At 39.2% G+C, this 16,718-nt stretch overlaps 2 protein-coding genes across 2 annotated transcripts in view; both read right to left on the bottom strand.

The window, feature by feature from the left end:
- Nucleotides 1-6,021, bottom strand: part of LOC130597321 (protocadherin Fat 4-like) — a 30,646-nt gene extending 24,625 nt beyond the window's left edge. Inside the window, exons 1-7 of the mRNA XM_057405750.1 lie at nucleotides 5,436-6,021; nucleotides 4,998-5,171; nucleotides 4,430-4,558; nucleotides 4,013-4,168; nucleotides 3,228-3,408; nucleotides 2,521-2,654; nucleotides 543-1,487 (exon numbers count right to left, since the gene is read on the bottom strand). Of these exons, the coding sequence (XP_057261733.1) occupies nucleotides 543-1,487; nucleotides 2,521-2,654; nucleotides 3,228-3,408; nucleotides 4,013-4,168; nucleotides 4,430-4,558; nucleotides 4,998-5,036 (1,584 nt within the window). The 5' untranslated portion in view covers nucleotides 5,037-5,171; nucleotides 5,436-6,021. The remainder of the gene's footprint in view (nucleotides 1-542; nucleotides 1,488-2,520; nucleotides 2,655-3,227; nucleotides 3,409-4,012; nucleotides 4,169-4,429; nucleotides 4,559-4,997; nucleotides 5,172-5,435) is intronic.
- LOC130597317 (cadherin EGF LAG seven-pass G-type receptor 1-like) lies at nucleotides 5,379-15,540 on the bottom strand. Its single transcript, XM_057405734.1, has 10 exons — nucleotides 15,471-15,540; nucleotides 13,476-13,547; nucleotides 10,967-11,127; nucleotides 9,778-9,822; nucleotides 9,296-9,394; nucleotides 8,890-8,979; nucleotides 8,064-8,174; nucleotides 7,206-7,322; nucleotides 6,090-6,180; nucleotides 5,379-5,551 (listed from the first exon to the last, which is right to left on the bottom strand). The coding sequence occupies exons 1-10, from the start codon at nucleotides 15,538-15,540 to the stop codon at nucleotides 5,379-5,381; spliced, it is 1,029 nt and encodes a 342-aa protein (XP_057261717.1).
- Between the last annotated feature and the right edge of the window lie 1,178 nt (nucleotides 15,541-16,718).

Below are 16,718 nucleotides of genomic sequence, written 5' to 3' on the forward strand. Positions count from 1 at the left end.
AGAAAGAAATTGTGCAATTTCCTATTAAAGAAGAAGAAACCATCAGCTTTACAAACCACCTTGCTCCCTGACTAAGCTGATACTAAGGGCAGGTTGACTGCATTACAGAAGTGAGCTGACAAATACTCTCTGATAAAAGCAAGCAACATTAAACCAGAACTGATTATTTTGACATAATAGGCAATAACACATAATAGGCAATTCCACTTTCTATCTGGTGTAACGTATGTGCATTCGTCTCATATACATGTATACAGAGCCTAACAACTGTTTCTGTCCTGGATTAGACATGTATAGGGAGAGAAGCCCTCCCTAGGTTTTCTGATACAGCCAGTAAACTGTTTTGTACAAGGTTTTAGCTTCATTGGTTGAGGAAGTTTTATTCCTGGCTCCATAGAGAGCAAGATGAAGTTTTTGTGACCCCAAACCTATTTATTGCCAACCACTTAAGAAATCTCCCTCTGCCCATCTACATTTTTACAGATTAATATAGAAAACCACGTCAGTTTGATTTATCAGGATGAGATTAATTTGATACCTACCTCGTCCTTGTCAGTTACACTGAATGTGTAGATAGGACTACCCCTTTGCAGGTTTTCTAACACAAATACATCATAAGCTGCCTGATCAAACTCTGGTGGGTTATCATTGACATCTAGTACGTGCACAACAACAAGTGTGGTAGCGCTGAGACTCGGCTGCCCTGCATCTGATGCCTCCACTTCCACTTCAAATTGCTTTATGGTTTCATAGTCCAGCTGCTGGCTCAGGGTGAGCTGGCCTGTGCTTGAGTTGACAACAAACATTGGTGACGAGGTTGGAGGTTGCTGGCTAATGATGCTGTACTTTACAAGAGCATTGGCCCCAGCATCCAAGTCAGTAGCAGATACTGTTAGCAATGCCTTTCCAAGCACTTCATCTTCAGGGACACTCGTTTCATATCTACTTGATGAGAAGACTGGAGGGTTGTCATTCACATCATCAACGACGACTGTCAAATTGAGAGCTGTAGATAGCGGGGGTTGGCCTTGGTCACTGGCAATCACTGTTAAGTTATAGAAGCCTTGTTTTTCTCTGTCCAGTTCCTTTTCCAGCACAATTAATCCTGAAGTATCAATATCCATTTTTCCTTCTCCACCTTTCAGGGTATAAATCACTAATCCATTAAAGCCCTCATCCACATCCGTAGCTGACACACTGGTAATATTGGTTCCAGGTGGAGCGTTCTCCGGAATGGAAATGGTAGTGCTGTTTATACCAAACACAGGACTGTTATCATTGACATCTGTGACTCTGACAAACACTGTAGCATAGTCAACAGTGTTTCCATCTGACAGGGAAATATTTAGTATGTAATTATTCTGGGATTCATAGTCCAGCTTGGTTTTTGTCCAAATGATTCCACTGGCATTGATGTCAAACGTAGCAGATTCCGTTAGTACTTGAAAGCTAACTGGTATATGGGGATTTACAGACTCATACTCCACCTGTGTAAGATAAAGAATATTATCCATAAATTAATTAAACACAATAAGCCACTGTCTAAAAGAGAATAATGATTTGAATTATGTTCATACTAATTTTACTGATTTTATTCATTAAAAGAAATAAAAATCAAACCACAATACACATAAAAATAGAGCGCTTTCCATCATCACTGGAACATCACTAAGAAGGAAATGTGAATACACATAATATGTTGCAAAAAAATAGATTGTAGTTTAGCCTTTGGTTCTGCCTTTATATGAAAAAAGTGAAAAAATGATTAACACAGGAAGTCAATAAATCAAAACACTAAAACACATGAAATTCTCACTGCTTTGGTATCAGACCTCCCATCTGCCTTCAGAACTGCATCTAAGAGGGAGCTATCCCAGTGCATTCTGGTGGCCTGCTTGTCTGAGCATTTTTTGGTCAAAATGAGGAGCAAGGTATAGAGCCATCTTTGAAAATACCCTTTTGACAGTTCTCTGATGGGAAGTCTCCATTTCTTAGCTCTATCGTGTCATGTTTTAGAGTTATTATCAAGAGATGAGTGAATATTGCCTATTCTAGCCTTTGGCTACAGGCTTTGGAGTACATCCAAAGTCAACAAGAACTAAGCTCGGAAGTTTACTTTCTAAGGGAGTCATGGGGTTTATTTGGTTTGTGGAGAAGAGAAGGGGAGGTCGTACTGGGGTTTTCTTTGTTGTTTTTCATTTGGTTTTAGCTTTGGGTTTTAGCTTTGGGTTTTTGTTTGTTTGGTTGGGGTTTATGTTAAATGGTAGCCCGTGCTGTTTAAAGGTTTGCAATGGAAAGAACAGGCTTTGTTATTAGAGAGCCTTTGTGAGCGACACGCTTCATCAGAGGGGTGTACACAGTATGTAATGTATATGGAGATTGATATGCAATGCAGGAAAGAAAACACAACATCTAATTATCCATGACCCAGAAGGATATAGACATTTAGAGCACGTATACGACAGGATTTTCTTATTGCTGTCATGTCCTGTGCAAGTGACAGAATGAAGTTGTTCTTACTCTTGCTACTTCGACAGGACTGGCTAGCTCTTCTTCCACAGACACGTTGTAAGCCTTCTGAACAAACTGTGGTCTGGAATCTCCAACTGCAAAGATTTGTACTGGCACTGATGAACTTCTTGGAATCATCCCACCTGCAAGCAAAAGAAAATCTCCCAGCAGATGCACAAATACCTTCTGCCTTAAAAGAAACACACTTTGCCACTGGTACTGATTTTGGTGGGGGGGGGGTTAATCCTTACTGCTGCTCTTATGGTAACACTGAGAGATCCCAGCCAAGATCAGTTTTGTCTACTGAGGGTTACAATATAAGAACCTGAATACATACAACATTAGCGTAGAATTGTCCCTGGCAGCGTTCAAGGTCAGCTTGGACAGAGCCTTGGGTGAGATGGTTTAGTGTGAGGTGTCCCTGCCCATGGCAGGGGAGTTGGAACTGGATGATCTTAAGGTCCTTTCCAACCCCAACTATTCCATGATTCTATGATTATACATATGATTTATATATATATTATTCTGTTATTTATGTATTATCTTCAACAAAAGCAGATAAAAATGCATGGTATTTTTAAACTTAAGTCTGGGAACCTCTTTTGACAGCATCCCTTCAGTAAAAAGCCAATCCAAACCAAAATCAAACCCCATCAAAAAACCAAAACAAAACACCAGGAATAGCTGTGTTGACCTGTACTAAACTCCTGTCTTACCATCAATAGCTGTTATCCACAAGACAAAGTTCTTAAGCTGGTTGACTCCTAATGGGATTACTGTTTTTAAACTGATTTGTCCTGTGGATGTATCCAATTCAAAGTATCCATCTTCATTGCCACCAGCTAAGATAAAGCTTATCTCTCCATTTATACCCTCATCCGGATCATCAGCAGCAACCTGGTGGAAAAAATAGTTTTGCTTTAGTGTAGAGGTTACATCAGGAGCCATTAAATCAGTAGATCTGCATCAGTAGGCATGAGTTTTGACAGCGACTCCCTATATATCTCACTTCCAGAAGAGATTTTTATCTTGGTTTCCTGTTTCATTTGGTTAACTGGTTGATTTACTATCATGCCATGTATATCATATCTAAAAATATCCACAACACTTCAGCTTTCAGCAGCCTTTCAAAAGTTTTCACAATTATTTCAATTTCTGGACATTAACAACATTCAGTTTTCATTAAACACTCTACAATAAGAATCTTATGTTCTGTCTTCTGTTTGTAGAATTCAGGATGGTGCATAGTACCTAAGATCAAGAATAAAATCCTTTATCATTTGTTCCAGACCCGGGGTATGATTAGAGCATCCAGGACACTGTGATTATGGAATATTTACAGGTATAAGCTTTTAAATGCAAGGTGGATCATTTCTGAACTCTGAGGAGTTAGTTCAGAAAAGATTCTCTCATTCAATAGGGCCAATACACAAGTTTAGGCAAGGATTCATGCACACATTCAACGCATAAAGATGACACCTTCACTTAACACTTCTAGTACCTGAAGAATGGACATTCCTGCAGTCATGTTGTTGAAAATATCTTGTTTATATGGTGTGCCACTAAAGGTTGGGCTGTTGTCATTTTCATCTAGCAACAGTATGTTGATTGCAGAGTGCCCCTCACCATAAGGTGACAAATGATCTCGAGCAGTGACCTTTAAAAATGATGTAGTAAAATCATTGCTTTGTTCCAATGCCTGCTCTGTAAGTAGTAAGAAGGATGAACAACATTTGGAAGCTGGGTAAACTGTATCACTAGTGGTAATTCCCTCCAAACAGCCCCAGTGTGAAAGTCTGGATTTGATTCTTCAGAGAAGCTGCTGATCCATATCAGAGTCAGCTTCTTGCCAGGACAGATCAGATAGCACATGTTTGCCTCAGGTTGCTTTGGAAAGGAATAGGCTTATTTCTAATACCTGCAGGTGAATGGATGATATTCTCTCCCTATCCAACAATGTGGAGTTCCTCACAGTTAGGATGCCATCTTGGCTTAACTGGAAGGGACTATCAGCTGGAGTGAGAATGAACGTTCCCTGGAAGCCTCCCTGCAAAGAGTAATGATATTTGTTATTAAATAGGACAATCATGGAGCTAATCCCTTAGGGTGCTTTCTTTTTATTTTCCAGAAAATTAAATTGAGAGCATTAAATTTTCTGGTTTAATTGAGGTTACAGTTCCCAAAAAAGGAAGAGGAACAAACAACATGGAAGAAACGGATCATGCAGGCTGAGGGTTTGCACTTTTGTACTTTCCTATTTGGGACCTTATGCCAACCAGAGGAGTTTCAGAGACAGCCAATTTATTTTCTAGTACTCAGCCCCTTAAAGAAGTAAAATGAAGATTGTTTTGTTTAAGCATATTTAGGTACTTTGGGGAAAAATAACCTATAGCACTATTCACTATACCTGTAGAATGCAAACGCATTTTGCATTGTATTTCAGAAGTGCAGTATTTGTAGCAACCATAACAACGTTGTCATTTTACCTCATCTTTGTCAGCAGCTGTTACTTGAAGAACTTCCATCCCATTGGGGAGATTTTCTGGAATTGAGATGTTGTAACTTGGTTGTGACAGCACTGGATAATTGTCATTCACATCATCAATAGTGACCAGAACTACTGCATCAGCTGTTTTGAAAGTATTGTCTTGCTGGCTTGCCTAGAAAACAAAGAGTTTGTAGCTGTAATTCCATGCCCTGATAACGGTGAGCCATTCCAGCCTAACACAAGGACATGACATGACTGCATATATCCAGTGAATGAAGTTTTCCTTTGTTTGTATTTTAAATGGCAGGACAGTCTTGATATCAACTGCCCTTTAGCATTACTATGAGAAGTACTATTAACTGCAACCATGATTTACATATTATTTTATCAAATCAAGATTCAGTATTAACACACTGAACTCTAAAACCATCACTACCTGAATGCCCACAAGGAGATACGGACACTCTTCTCTGTCAAGTGCAATCCTTACTTCCAACAGTCCTGTGTCTGCATCGATTGTAAAGTGGTTGCTACTATAGGGCAGGGGTTCCACTGCAAAGCAACAGATTGCAATAGGTTAATGAGAATGAACCAGAACAGGAGGTAAGATCTGTCCTTTTTATGACTGTTATCTTCTCAGCCACAGCAAAAAAATGAACAGACATTCCAGATAAAAGGCTTGTTTTCAAACACTGTGTCCTCAAAACAATTCTTAAATAAATTCACTCACACTTCAAGGGTCTCATATTAAGCATCTCAGGAGCTTTTAGCAGTTCTGTCAGCGGGAGAAAAAGCTCCTGATGGAATTCTCACTTTAGATGGTTCTGAATGAAAATCCTTTGATGAAACAGAAGCCTAAACTGACTTACACTTTTATTGAGGAATGGTTTATTAGAGAGAGGTTAAGAACATCTAAACGTTTTTAAAGTGGTTGGACCCTCTATACTGACTGAAATTAAGTCAGTTTAGCTCATGGAGAAGCAGTGTAGTGAAGAGGCATGCAGCTAAGACATCTGACTGTACACTGCACTTCCTTATCATTCTCTTCAAATAACTGTGTGAATGCCTACAAGAAAATAAAGGCTCTTACCTAGTTTGATGCTGTAAAGTACTTTTTCATTTATACCTGTGTCTCCATCTTTAGCCAGTATCTTTTCTGGGTGAATAGCCAGAGGGCCCACCTAGAAAACATATGTGAACTTGATTAACTTGAACAAAAATTACACATAAACATAAAATCAATAACTAATTAAGTCACAATTTTGATTGTAGAAACACGTATTTAATCACTGGGACCCAGAAAAAATTATCTCTCTATCAGACAGGCTTTACAGAGGAAAATGGTGACCAAAATAACCTGATGGATACGCTGCATTTGAGAAAACACCAGACTATGAGGCAGTAGTCACTGATGAAATTCATGTTAGTAACATGGAATATTTCCATTCCCACCCTAATGCAAATAGCAATTTATTTGGAAGATAAAAATGTTTTAGAACATCTAAAAAGATTCCTTTCAGATAATTAAAGATGAGCTTCTAACAAAAGGGACACCAAATGAATAACACAAAAAGCATGTGGTTTAAAATACGTTAAAATTAAGATAATGATCAATAAATAAGGATAATACAAAAGATAATTATATTTAGTGCATTACTCTAGTAATATTGTATTTTGATTACTGGTTTTGTCAATGCATATAGAAGCTTGAGTTAATCAAATACATTCCACTGAGAAATTTCCACCCTATTTAGGAGATAATTACAATAGAATATAAACCACAGTTAATATCTCAGATTCTTATTTTGCCTACCTGATTGTAATGAAATATGTAGGAAATACACTATTTAAAACCAAACCCAGGCAGCCAGCTCCAGGACTGATGGGCAGTCAGCTGCCCTTCCAAGTTTACAGTAAAAGCCTCGTTACAACAGTTGCTTAGTTTTGTGGGGTTTTTCCCCTCTTTTTCCTCCAAACAGAAAAGAACCTGTTTCTGTAGCAGAAGGTTTTTATGTTTCATATAATACATGGCCTATTAACCTGGTTCTTGGAAGTGTACAGCTGATAACCTTACAGTTCCCCAGTTGGCACAAACCAAAGCAGCCCTCCACCTTATGCTGTGCAGTGATGAGGACTCCTCAAAAGAAAAGCACTGTAGAGAGCAATAATCTGTTTACATTTGCAGCACTCAGTGAAAAGCTTTTACCTGGTTTTCACTGATGTTTCCATTGTACACTGATTGACTGAAATAGGGGTTCAATGTATCGTAATCTTGGACGTCAATTACCAGTGATGCAGTATCGCTGTTGTTTCCCATTAATTCCTGCATCCCAAGAGAAGGAAGAAAATAAGAAATATTGTCATGAAAGAGCCATTTCTCAGCAGAAAGTACAGCAGAATATAATAATATTACATGTACTATACATAACATATAATATATGCTTTGTAGTGTCTAAGCATTTTTAACCTGAGACCTCTCACCCTGGTAGATTTTTCCACTTCTGGAAATCCAGTTCTAGGAAAACTCTATCCAAAGGCAATTGTTCTTAGTTATTAATTTTATATCACGTAGGTGTTACACAGTAGCACATAGAATGTAGTAACAGTGTATTTGCTGCAGCTGCACTATTTGCTAGATATCACTATAGATACGACAAAATTACTTCTTTTTAATTCTAAAAGGAACTGAAGGCAAATATAGGTTCAAACCTCAAAAAAAGACACTCAGAGAGACTGCAGGTGGTAAGTTGTGCAAAAATAGGGTAGATCTGCCAGAATTAGTTGATAAATATATGTTAGAATACTAAAAAATAAATCCATACAAGAAGCATAGTCAAAGAAATACACACAGAAAGAAACCTGGGCTGGTATTTGAATGGGAGACTGAAACAGTGGCTCAAATATTAAGGATGTGTTACATTGTCTGCAGTCTAAACCAAGATGCAGACACAACTTTTAGCTTGGAACTCCCCGGGTTGTAAATCTATAGAAACTGGGATGTTATAACAACAGAAACATCATTGTAGAACTATTGTGGTACTCCTTCATTTAATTGATACCATACCTTTGCTTGGACTGTTAGATTGAAAAGGTTGACCTTGTTGTAATCCAATGTTTTTTTCAGCATGACGTTTCCATCTCCTTCCCTTATATGAAAGTAATCGGAGTTTGGACCCTATTAAGTAAATAAATCACATAATTTACATGGTTAACAATGAATTACATTTAATGTCCTCTTACTACCTTTATTATTGGACTATTCTTCATGATGGACCAGGAATCTCTCAACCACCCCCACTGAAAACGAAAATGCTGATCCTCTTCCACACGTTCTATTGCCTCTCTCATCAATGCCATTAGACTTTCTATCTGATTTATCTCGTCCTATGGCTGATAACTAAAAGCAGATCAGATGAATGGCATTCAGCTTCCTTTCACCGCTATGAAAAGAGCAGAGCAAGCAGGATCAGATGTGAAGATCTCCACTGCAGATATCTAGTGTTAGCTGAAATAATCTTACTTCAGGTGCCTTACATATACACTTCATCAGGACTGGAGATTGACAGCAAATCAAATACAGACTTTAAGAAGAGGGGGATCTGTTTCATTCCTGCTTCTAAACAGGACCAGTGAGCTCCTCAGCTGTAGTTGAACAGTGCCACAAAGCATTTCACACATGCTAAGAAACAAGACTCGGGGCTCACTGCATGCTAGGCTGATTCTGTGGTATAAGTCCTAATTTTAAATGGTCTTTCTGATGCTAGCTTTTTGCAGATTTGTAATCTGTAACATGTGTCTGCAAGACAGCTCACTTGGATCACATCCCAGGCTGTATCCTGTATGGAATGTAGACCGGTGTTCACAGTCTCTGACAAACAGAAGGCACTCACCCAAAGACTGTAAGTGATGGTGCTGAACGTAGGAGAAAAATCTTTATCCACAGCTTCCACTTTTATAATTGTGACATTTACTGCAGTTACCTAGAGGAAATAAAGACCATCAAATGCTCAGTCACAAGCCCCTTTTGGCTGTGCCACCGCCTTAACATATGCAATTTACTTCCCATTTCCGTTTTAGGTTAGATAACTGAATGTTTCTTATTCACCCCATGCCTTCAGCTGTACATCCAACCCAGCCATTCTTTTCCACGCTCACAGCAATGTGTACACAAGTCCCACAAAAGTGCATGTCATGATTTAATATCAGTGTGATCATGTTAGAACCTCATATGTTTTGGCCCCAAAAAGTAACTTGAAAATGTCACAAGAAGAAACATTAACATTTGCCATAACCCACCTCTGATACTGAAGCACTGTAATGAGATTGGAGAAATTCTGGCGAATTGTCATTAACATCTTCCAAGATTAAGTTTCTGTTGTTCTCTACCTCATTATTCTTCATAATGGAAGCAAAAGATACATTAGAAATGACAGCAGTGAGGCAGCAGCATACTGCTAACGTTTCATTTCATCGTCTAAAACGAGATCTTCAAAGAGACATCCCTTCAGTTCTAAAAGCTTGCAGTGAGAAAGTCAGACTACCATGTGTAACAACGGAGTAAAAGTTTGTGAAAGTATTTTTAAATGAACTTTTAAAGGTTTACCTTAGGTTTTCCATGAACAAAACTATTCAAATCAGCACATATAAACAAATACAGCTTCTAAAAGGTACTCTCAGCTCCCTGCATCGTATCTTTAAATGGAATAATAACTCAGAAAACAGTAATTCTCATTAAATTTAGACAAAAACATAGGTTATACAACATGTCTTTTACTTACCGTTCCAATCCGTTGGCAAATGATGGTATAAAAGAGATAGACACTCTAAAAATCAACAAACAAACAAATAAATAATATAATCTATGACCTCTTAATACGATGTCAAGGAATGCTCAGGTCAAAATTATACAAAACAACTTCTGGTAGCTGAATCTTCAGGTGCGTTGTCCCAAAACACACTGCTTATAATATAGAATCATAGAATAGTTTGGGTTGGAAAGGACCTTAAGATCATCCAGTTCCAACCCCCCTGCCATGGGCAGGGACACTTCACACTAAACCATCCCACCCAAGGCTCTGTCCAACCTCGCCTTGAATATATAGCAAAGTCATTACAGATTATTAATTATAAAGTTTATTTGGCTACCATTCATCTACTGCTGCTATCCACCCACCCAGATCCCACCATCCCTGTACCGGGCTGTTGTCCCGATGGAGAATTGCCAGAGAATGCGAGAATATGTATAAGCAGCATAAAAAGTGTTTTAACCCATGTGGAAAATGTCCAAAAGAGAATGTAGAAGTTGTAAGTACGTTTTTATCTGTTGGAAGTCTTTATTGTAACAGTGGTATTTAAAACAGGTATGGGTCAATTCTGTCAAGTACAGTGCTACTGTGAAACGGTACTCGTATAACAAACAGCCTCCTCTTACTATGCAGAATTACACCATTTTCACATTCAAAGGCATCTTTACCCAGGAAAACATTAACATTTCTTTATTCTTGGTAGTCCTATAGAGCAAGAATGGCCTAGGAAGAAAGACCTCTCCTTTTGTGCATCGACCAGCAGAAGACAATGGTTCTATTCAGGTGTGAAGTTAGGCACTTGCATAAATATTCACCTGATTAAAGATTGCCTTCTACCAAATTACAGCTGATCAATCTCGCTTGGTGAAATAATTCATGTTACTGAGAGATGAGTTTTAAGGGAAGTGACACCTATCATAACTGTGGATTTACAGCTTCCATTAAAGTGGCAATACATGATCAGGGAAGAACTGTCTACTAAGCTTACAGGTACAGAAAACTGAAGACTCTTAACAGACATTACTGAGAGGTAGATACTGAAGCCTGTGCTGCTCTTCGTGGTGAGAAATTAAGCAATTACAATTGATGTCTTAGTGCCACCCCTTTTCCACCTGTCAAGAGAACCTTTATATCCAGGTTTTACACGCAGTGAAAATAATACCTCAATAGTATCAACATCCAGAGGCTTACGAGTCCTCACTGTTGCATTATTAGATCCAGAATCATACACCAGCTCCACATACGGTAAGTGTTCAGGGAACAGATTCTCTCCTAATTTCAAATTGACATTGGGTGGGATATTTGTAATCCATTCTATAACACCTGTAAGGGAAAGCATAACAAATTATATTGCTTTACAGAAAAGAAATCCATAGGTTCATTTCATGTGTGTTGACAGGTTACCTTTGGTTACATTCCATATTATTTTGGCATTTTCAGCTAAAATATCAGCTCTCTTAAAGTCCCCTTATGTACTCTGCAGAAGTGTATTGGTACGCTTTTAAAACCACACAAACCCACTTTTCCCAATGTATTCCCACTCTGCAACTGTGTCTCCAGAATTAAAAACCTTGGCAAAATGTGCCCCAAATTTTCCACCATTTTCTGCAAATAGCTTTTGGCTGCAAAACTGTTTTTTTCACATTTAGTGTAATCAAAATGCAATCAAAGTCAAGGAACGGAATCAAAAGGAGCAAGAGGCTGGTCAGGGCTATATGGGATCAGTATCAGTATCATCCAAACACAAGGGCGTTTCCTAACTCTTAATTGAACCTACCAAGCATATAGAATCCACTGTGAATCTGGATTCAAGCGTGTTGTAGTTTGAGTGTTGATTTTGGTACAGCATGGTGAGTGTATGGTCCTTCCTTTAATCTGTTCCTAGATGTACAGAACACTGCAACACGAAAAATGCAGCCTAAGAATCAATTTTAATGTGGTTTCCTGCAACCATGCATTTAGGAACTGTTGTCTCCAATACATGGAAACTTGTTATTTGTAATTACCATGATTCATATTGGACTCACTGTCATTTCAGTAGTGAATGTACTACTTGTTTGGTTAAACACCAAATCAGTGTTCGAACGTGCATTTGAAATGGATCCTTTTAAGCCATCCAGTGTGGTGCTATGGGCAATTTCATGAAAGTTACTTTACTCATATTATCAATGTATTTATGTTGATGAAACAATACTTGTCTTCTCACAGAACACATTATCTGGCTTGCAAACCTATAATCCTCTCTCCCCTCCAAAATCATTCCTGAACATCCCCAGTATTTTCCACAAGCCTCAGGAAATTTGCTGTCTGTGTTTGTTTCTTACTCTATTGGGTTTGTACTCCATCACTATTAATTTCAGGCTAGTAAACCCTTTCTATAACAGTCCCATCTCTGATGTCCACATATAGACTTGTGGTCTTGGTCTCCAAGTGGGTGAAGGAAGGGAACCTTGTCTTCTTCCAGCAGCAGGGAGTGTCTGGAATGCCGTCAGCTACCAGCCCAAAGATACTGGTCTATAATTACATGTAAGGAGAAAGTCCAGGCAAATGGCAGTGAGCACAGAATGACCGGTCTGAGTCCGTTCCTGAAGGGAATGTTTTGGCCATAACATTCAATGCTTTGCCTCATGTGATCATTGTGTATACACATATAGAGAGGCAAGTCGAATCCCGGTTGCAGGGCTGTCTCTAACAGACAGTGTAGCCACAGACAGCCTGAGCCTTTAGCTAACAATAGTAACCTCTCTGGTTAGTGCTGGGAGGAAAAGGAGGATGGAGTTAACCTCTGGACTGCATTTGCAATGTAAATAACAAAACCACTTCTGCACTGAGCTCTCCAGCAGTCACTGGACTTCCCCCAGTGTGGGATTTGGTCTCCAAGGCACAATCACACTTCACCAGCTAGACTAAGGAAGCCTACAAAATGTGGGGGTAAATTAATGTTGACCCTGTCAGGCTGCACAAATTAAATAATCATTAGAATCATACAGAGTGTGCTACGCTAACAAAGTAATCCAGGACAGAAACCGCAAATGCATTGACTGGCTAGCATTGATCCTGAAATTCGCTGCACTGCAAGCCTGCTTGTTCCTCTGCAGCCCATCTGCTCCAGCAAAACAAACAGTTGGCATTCCGAGTAGCTCCAGTCTGGAGTGGAGCAAAGCTCTGGAAGCAGAGCAAGGCTGTGGTGGCACTGGTTCCTTCTGACATAGGAGGGAAGGAAGGCATCAACTCTTGTGGGCTGACTGCACAAGGGGAACTGTAGACATCAAAGTTTTCTGTGCTTGTTTACTTTCCCTTTGCCTGCTCAGTCTGTTCAGACAGTGAGACCTTGGATCAGGGAGTTTTGAGGCTCATATTTATTTGTTTGAACAGGGCTTGGAGCAGCCTGCTCTAGTGGAAGGTGTCCCTGCCCGTGGCAGGGCGTTGGAACTGGATGAGCTCTAAGGTCCCTTCCAACCCAAACCATTCTATGATGATCATGGCCAGCAGCATTCCACAATTCTCCTAATCAGTGTGCCATGTAAGCAGCTGCTGCATCCAGCCATGAAGCCTATTGTGAATTAATTAATAATACAGATTCATTATAAAATACACCGTATGAAGCATTGAAGTACTGCACACATTAGGGAGCAAATTGGACAGCTCTAGCATAGAATCATGATTTTTACCTGTAAATTCATCCAAAAAGCCTGTCAGTGTGAGTTCTGCAGGGACGGTGTCACAATCTATAGTTGTGATTTCTGAAAAGAAAAGGAAAAGTCATGTACAAATGACAGTGGGACTGTTGCCAGAAGTAGTTCAAGGCAAAAAAAGCTTATGCTTTATATAAAAACAGATGCATACAGTTCAAATGAAGCTGAAAGACATCCATCATGGTAGCACCTTGACATGATTTCCAGGGTTTAATGTGATACATTACACAGAATAGGTAAACATTAGTGTCTGCGACCCAATCTATCTTCGCCTGAAGAAGTTCTACAACAAAGAACATCACAGCTTAAAAAAAGGATGTGGAAACGTCTAGCTGCAGAGTTGTCCTTCCTTTGTACCCTGACCAGACTGGAACTTGGAGTTGATTGCCTAACAACAATGAATCACTCTTGGTTAATTTCCTGCTGAACCATCCGTGGAAATCATAATTGAAACTACTTTTGCACCCTGGCCTTGCAAATGGTTTCTGCTCCCAAGGGCACTGTAAACAGAAAGCTATTCATCACTGAAATGTGAGCAAGAATCTGAGAGCTAAGGGTAAAGGCACACTGACAGATTTACCTGAAATGTATTCTCCTTACAGTGTTATAGAAGTTGGCACTTTGGAAATACAGGCTTTTTTCCTGGGAAGTGGCTTTCATACATGGATACCTCAGTGCCCTCTCTCCACATTTTCTCTGTGTGACAAAAAGAGACTTTTTCCCTAGATCTGCAAACTCTAAACACAGAAATCCAGAAACCCACCAGATTTCTCCCTCCTTCCCTGACCATAATTACTCAGCAAAGCTGCCACAGTGCAATCTGTGCTCTTATGGATACCTGTGCATCTTCTGCGGTCTCCTGTGGCTTTGCACCAATGCTGAGGGTGTCCCCACTCTTCTCCTTGTGTATTCAAAGCAGCAGTTAGTAAAATAAGTAGTGGGCTATTTTTGCTTGGCTAGGCAGGTGCCTTCACATTTGCACCACTCCATAGGAGTGGACAGATCTGTACACAAGTGACCGAACAAAACCCTAGAGCATACTTTCATAGGCAACAGCTGCTGGTGATGGGTCTAATTCACTGCATCCATCTTTGAGTGTTCAAAAGCTTACTTTGAAAAGCAGGATTATTAAAAAAGATTAATAAAACCGGGAAGTTGGGACTGGTTGGAATGGTATGTCACAGTTAAATAAGGGAAATTCAATCATTAAATAAAAACCCTTGTTGCTTTTTTCCCCCAAAGAAAAAATTTCCCTCAGCCATTTCCTGGTGATCCTCTGAACCTATCGCAAGCAAAGGAAAGGCACTTGAGCCTTTTCACTGTTATGAAGATCCTCAAGGAAGGCTGAAAGGCCAAAATGATATTAATGCCTCAAGTTTAGGAATGCAGATACCTTTTCTACTCCCAGAATCAGCTAACGGATAGCACAGTTCTCACTTTTGGAAGAAGAACTTTTAATGGAGTTCTTACCACTCCAACAAATACCAGATGTAAAACTGCAACTATTCCGATCTAATTTAGCAGAATAACAGCAGCAAGGAATTGAAGTGATCCCCACTTCAAAACTATAAGGTCTCAGACTCAACTTCATCCTAGGTATTGTGTTTAATGTCTGATGCGGATATAAAACCACCAAATCTGAAAAAGTTCAAGGAGAACTTGTGAAACCCACTGTACATACAAGAGCAGTGGGTCCCTGCCTATGGCAGGGGGGTTGGAACTTGATGATCTTAAGGTTCTTTCCAACCCTAACTATTCTATGATTCTATGATCAATGAGCCCCTGGAAGTCCACAGATGACATCCATCGGCACTATGTTGCTTGCTTAGATGTTATTTTATCAGTCAACACATCAACATACTTCAAACTTCTAGGACTGTGATTTACATGAATTTAATAAATCTAATTCCATTCAGTTTCAATAAAACCAGGAACAGACTCACAAGCACCTATAATAATGACATTACTTACGTTGAGCATGAAGACCGATGAACGTAACCCAAGTGATCAAAGCAAAAACCAGAGATACAGAAAGTGCCATGAATACTTCAGAGGAAATATCCTACTGAAAACAGGATGGTCGCTTCTCATATGTAACACTTGTAAAGGATCATTTCATCTGTCATATAAGTCTGTTGTTATCTTGATAAATGCTTCAGTGAGGACAAGGCAAAAGCTTGGAATGAGCCTTCGACAGCAATCCACAAACTATATAATGTGCTTATCATTTTCAGCTTGTGGGATCAAAGTCCCTTTGGGGCAATAAAAAGAACCAACAAGGAAATATAACTTTTCATGTTACAGCACAGATAAAGTCTATTTTTAATATTTAACATAATGATAATAAATAAATTAGCAGGATGTCCAGACCAATATGGGAGAAACCTATATATTGCCTGGTAAAGAAAACTAAATGGGGTGTCAAAAGGCAAAGGGATCAGCATTGCCCCTTTTGATCTCATAAGGATGGAGAGTATCTTCTCGTAACTCGATTTCACTAAGTACAGAATTCCTGCTGCAAAACCAGCAGATACTATTTGATGCAACGAAAACAAACATCTCTGAAGCGTGCCTAGTATTTAATGGGTTGTATACACTGAAAATAGGTTTAGCAGGCAGTTAAAACATTTTACTTCAATGAAGTTTCCTCATCAAAACCCAAAAGACGCTAAAAGCTTGCAGAGAACTTACGAAGACTACAAATGATACTGCTTATCATGCAGCTTGTTTCAATCATTTAGAGGTAAATACACCTTTAATTCAAAGGAGCAACTGATTACACAGTAAGGCAGCTGCTGCCAGACCAAGGTCTTCTCATGTTTGTGCTAGCATGTTTTGTCACTATGGATACTAGAGTAATTACTACAGCTTGAATGAAAATGCAAACTATAATGAAATTGCCTATAATAACTGAAAATTAATTTTTCATTGACTTTCCCAGCCTTACGTTATTGAAATGGAAATGTGGGAGCAATTCAAGCTGAAGTGATTAAAAATGTATTAAAAGAAGTTCAATCACAAGCACCAGCTCTTTAGTACAAAGGCCACATCCAGCCAAGATTATGCATCTGGTGGCATTACTACTAGAGGCAATTCAGGCAGTTATTTTTCCTCCCCTGTTTGATTGTTCCCTGTGTCCACAATGGCCAGGCCTTTGTAAGTTTATGTGGCAAAATACAGAAGCGAGATCTGTGCCTAAAATACCTCCTGGGAAGAGGA

The sequence above is a fragment of the Pezoporus wallicus genome, unplaced genomic scaffold (genome assembly GCF_028554395.1).
Source record: "Pezoporus wallicus isolate ANWC-B61680 ecotype Strahan unplaced genomic scaffold, APGP_CSIRO_Pwel_v1 contig_6714, whole genome shotgun sequence".
NCBI classification, from domain to species: Eukaryota; Metazoa; Chordata; class Aves; order Psittaciformes; family Psittacidae; genus Pezoporus; species Pezoporus wallicus.

What these genes read in the sequence shown, in the direction of transcription:
- LOC130597317 (XM_057405734.1), bottom strand. Translation starts at nt 15,540, where the DNA reads ATGGCACTTTCTGTATCTCTGGTTTTTGCTTTGATCACTTGGGTTACG. An exon ending in CTTTTTGGATGAATTTACAG is followed by an intron (nt 11,128 to 13,475) that starts GTAAAAATCATG and finishes TTTCCCTTACAG; the next exon opens with GTGTTATAGAATGGATTACA. An exon ending in ACAGTGCTTCAGTATCAGAG is followed by an intron (nt 8,980 to 9,295) that starts GTGGGTTATGGC and finishes TATTTCCTCTAG; the next exon opens with GTAACTGCAGTAAATGTCAC.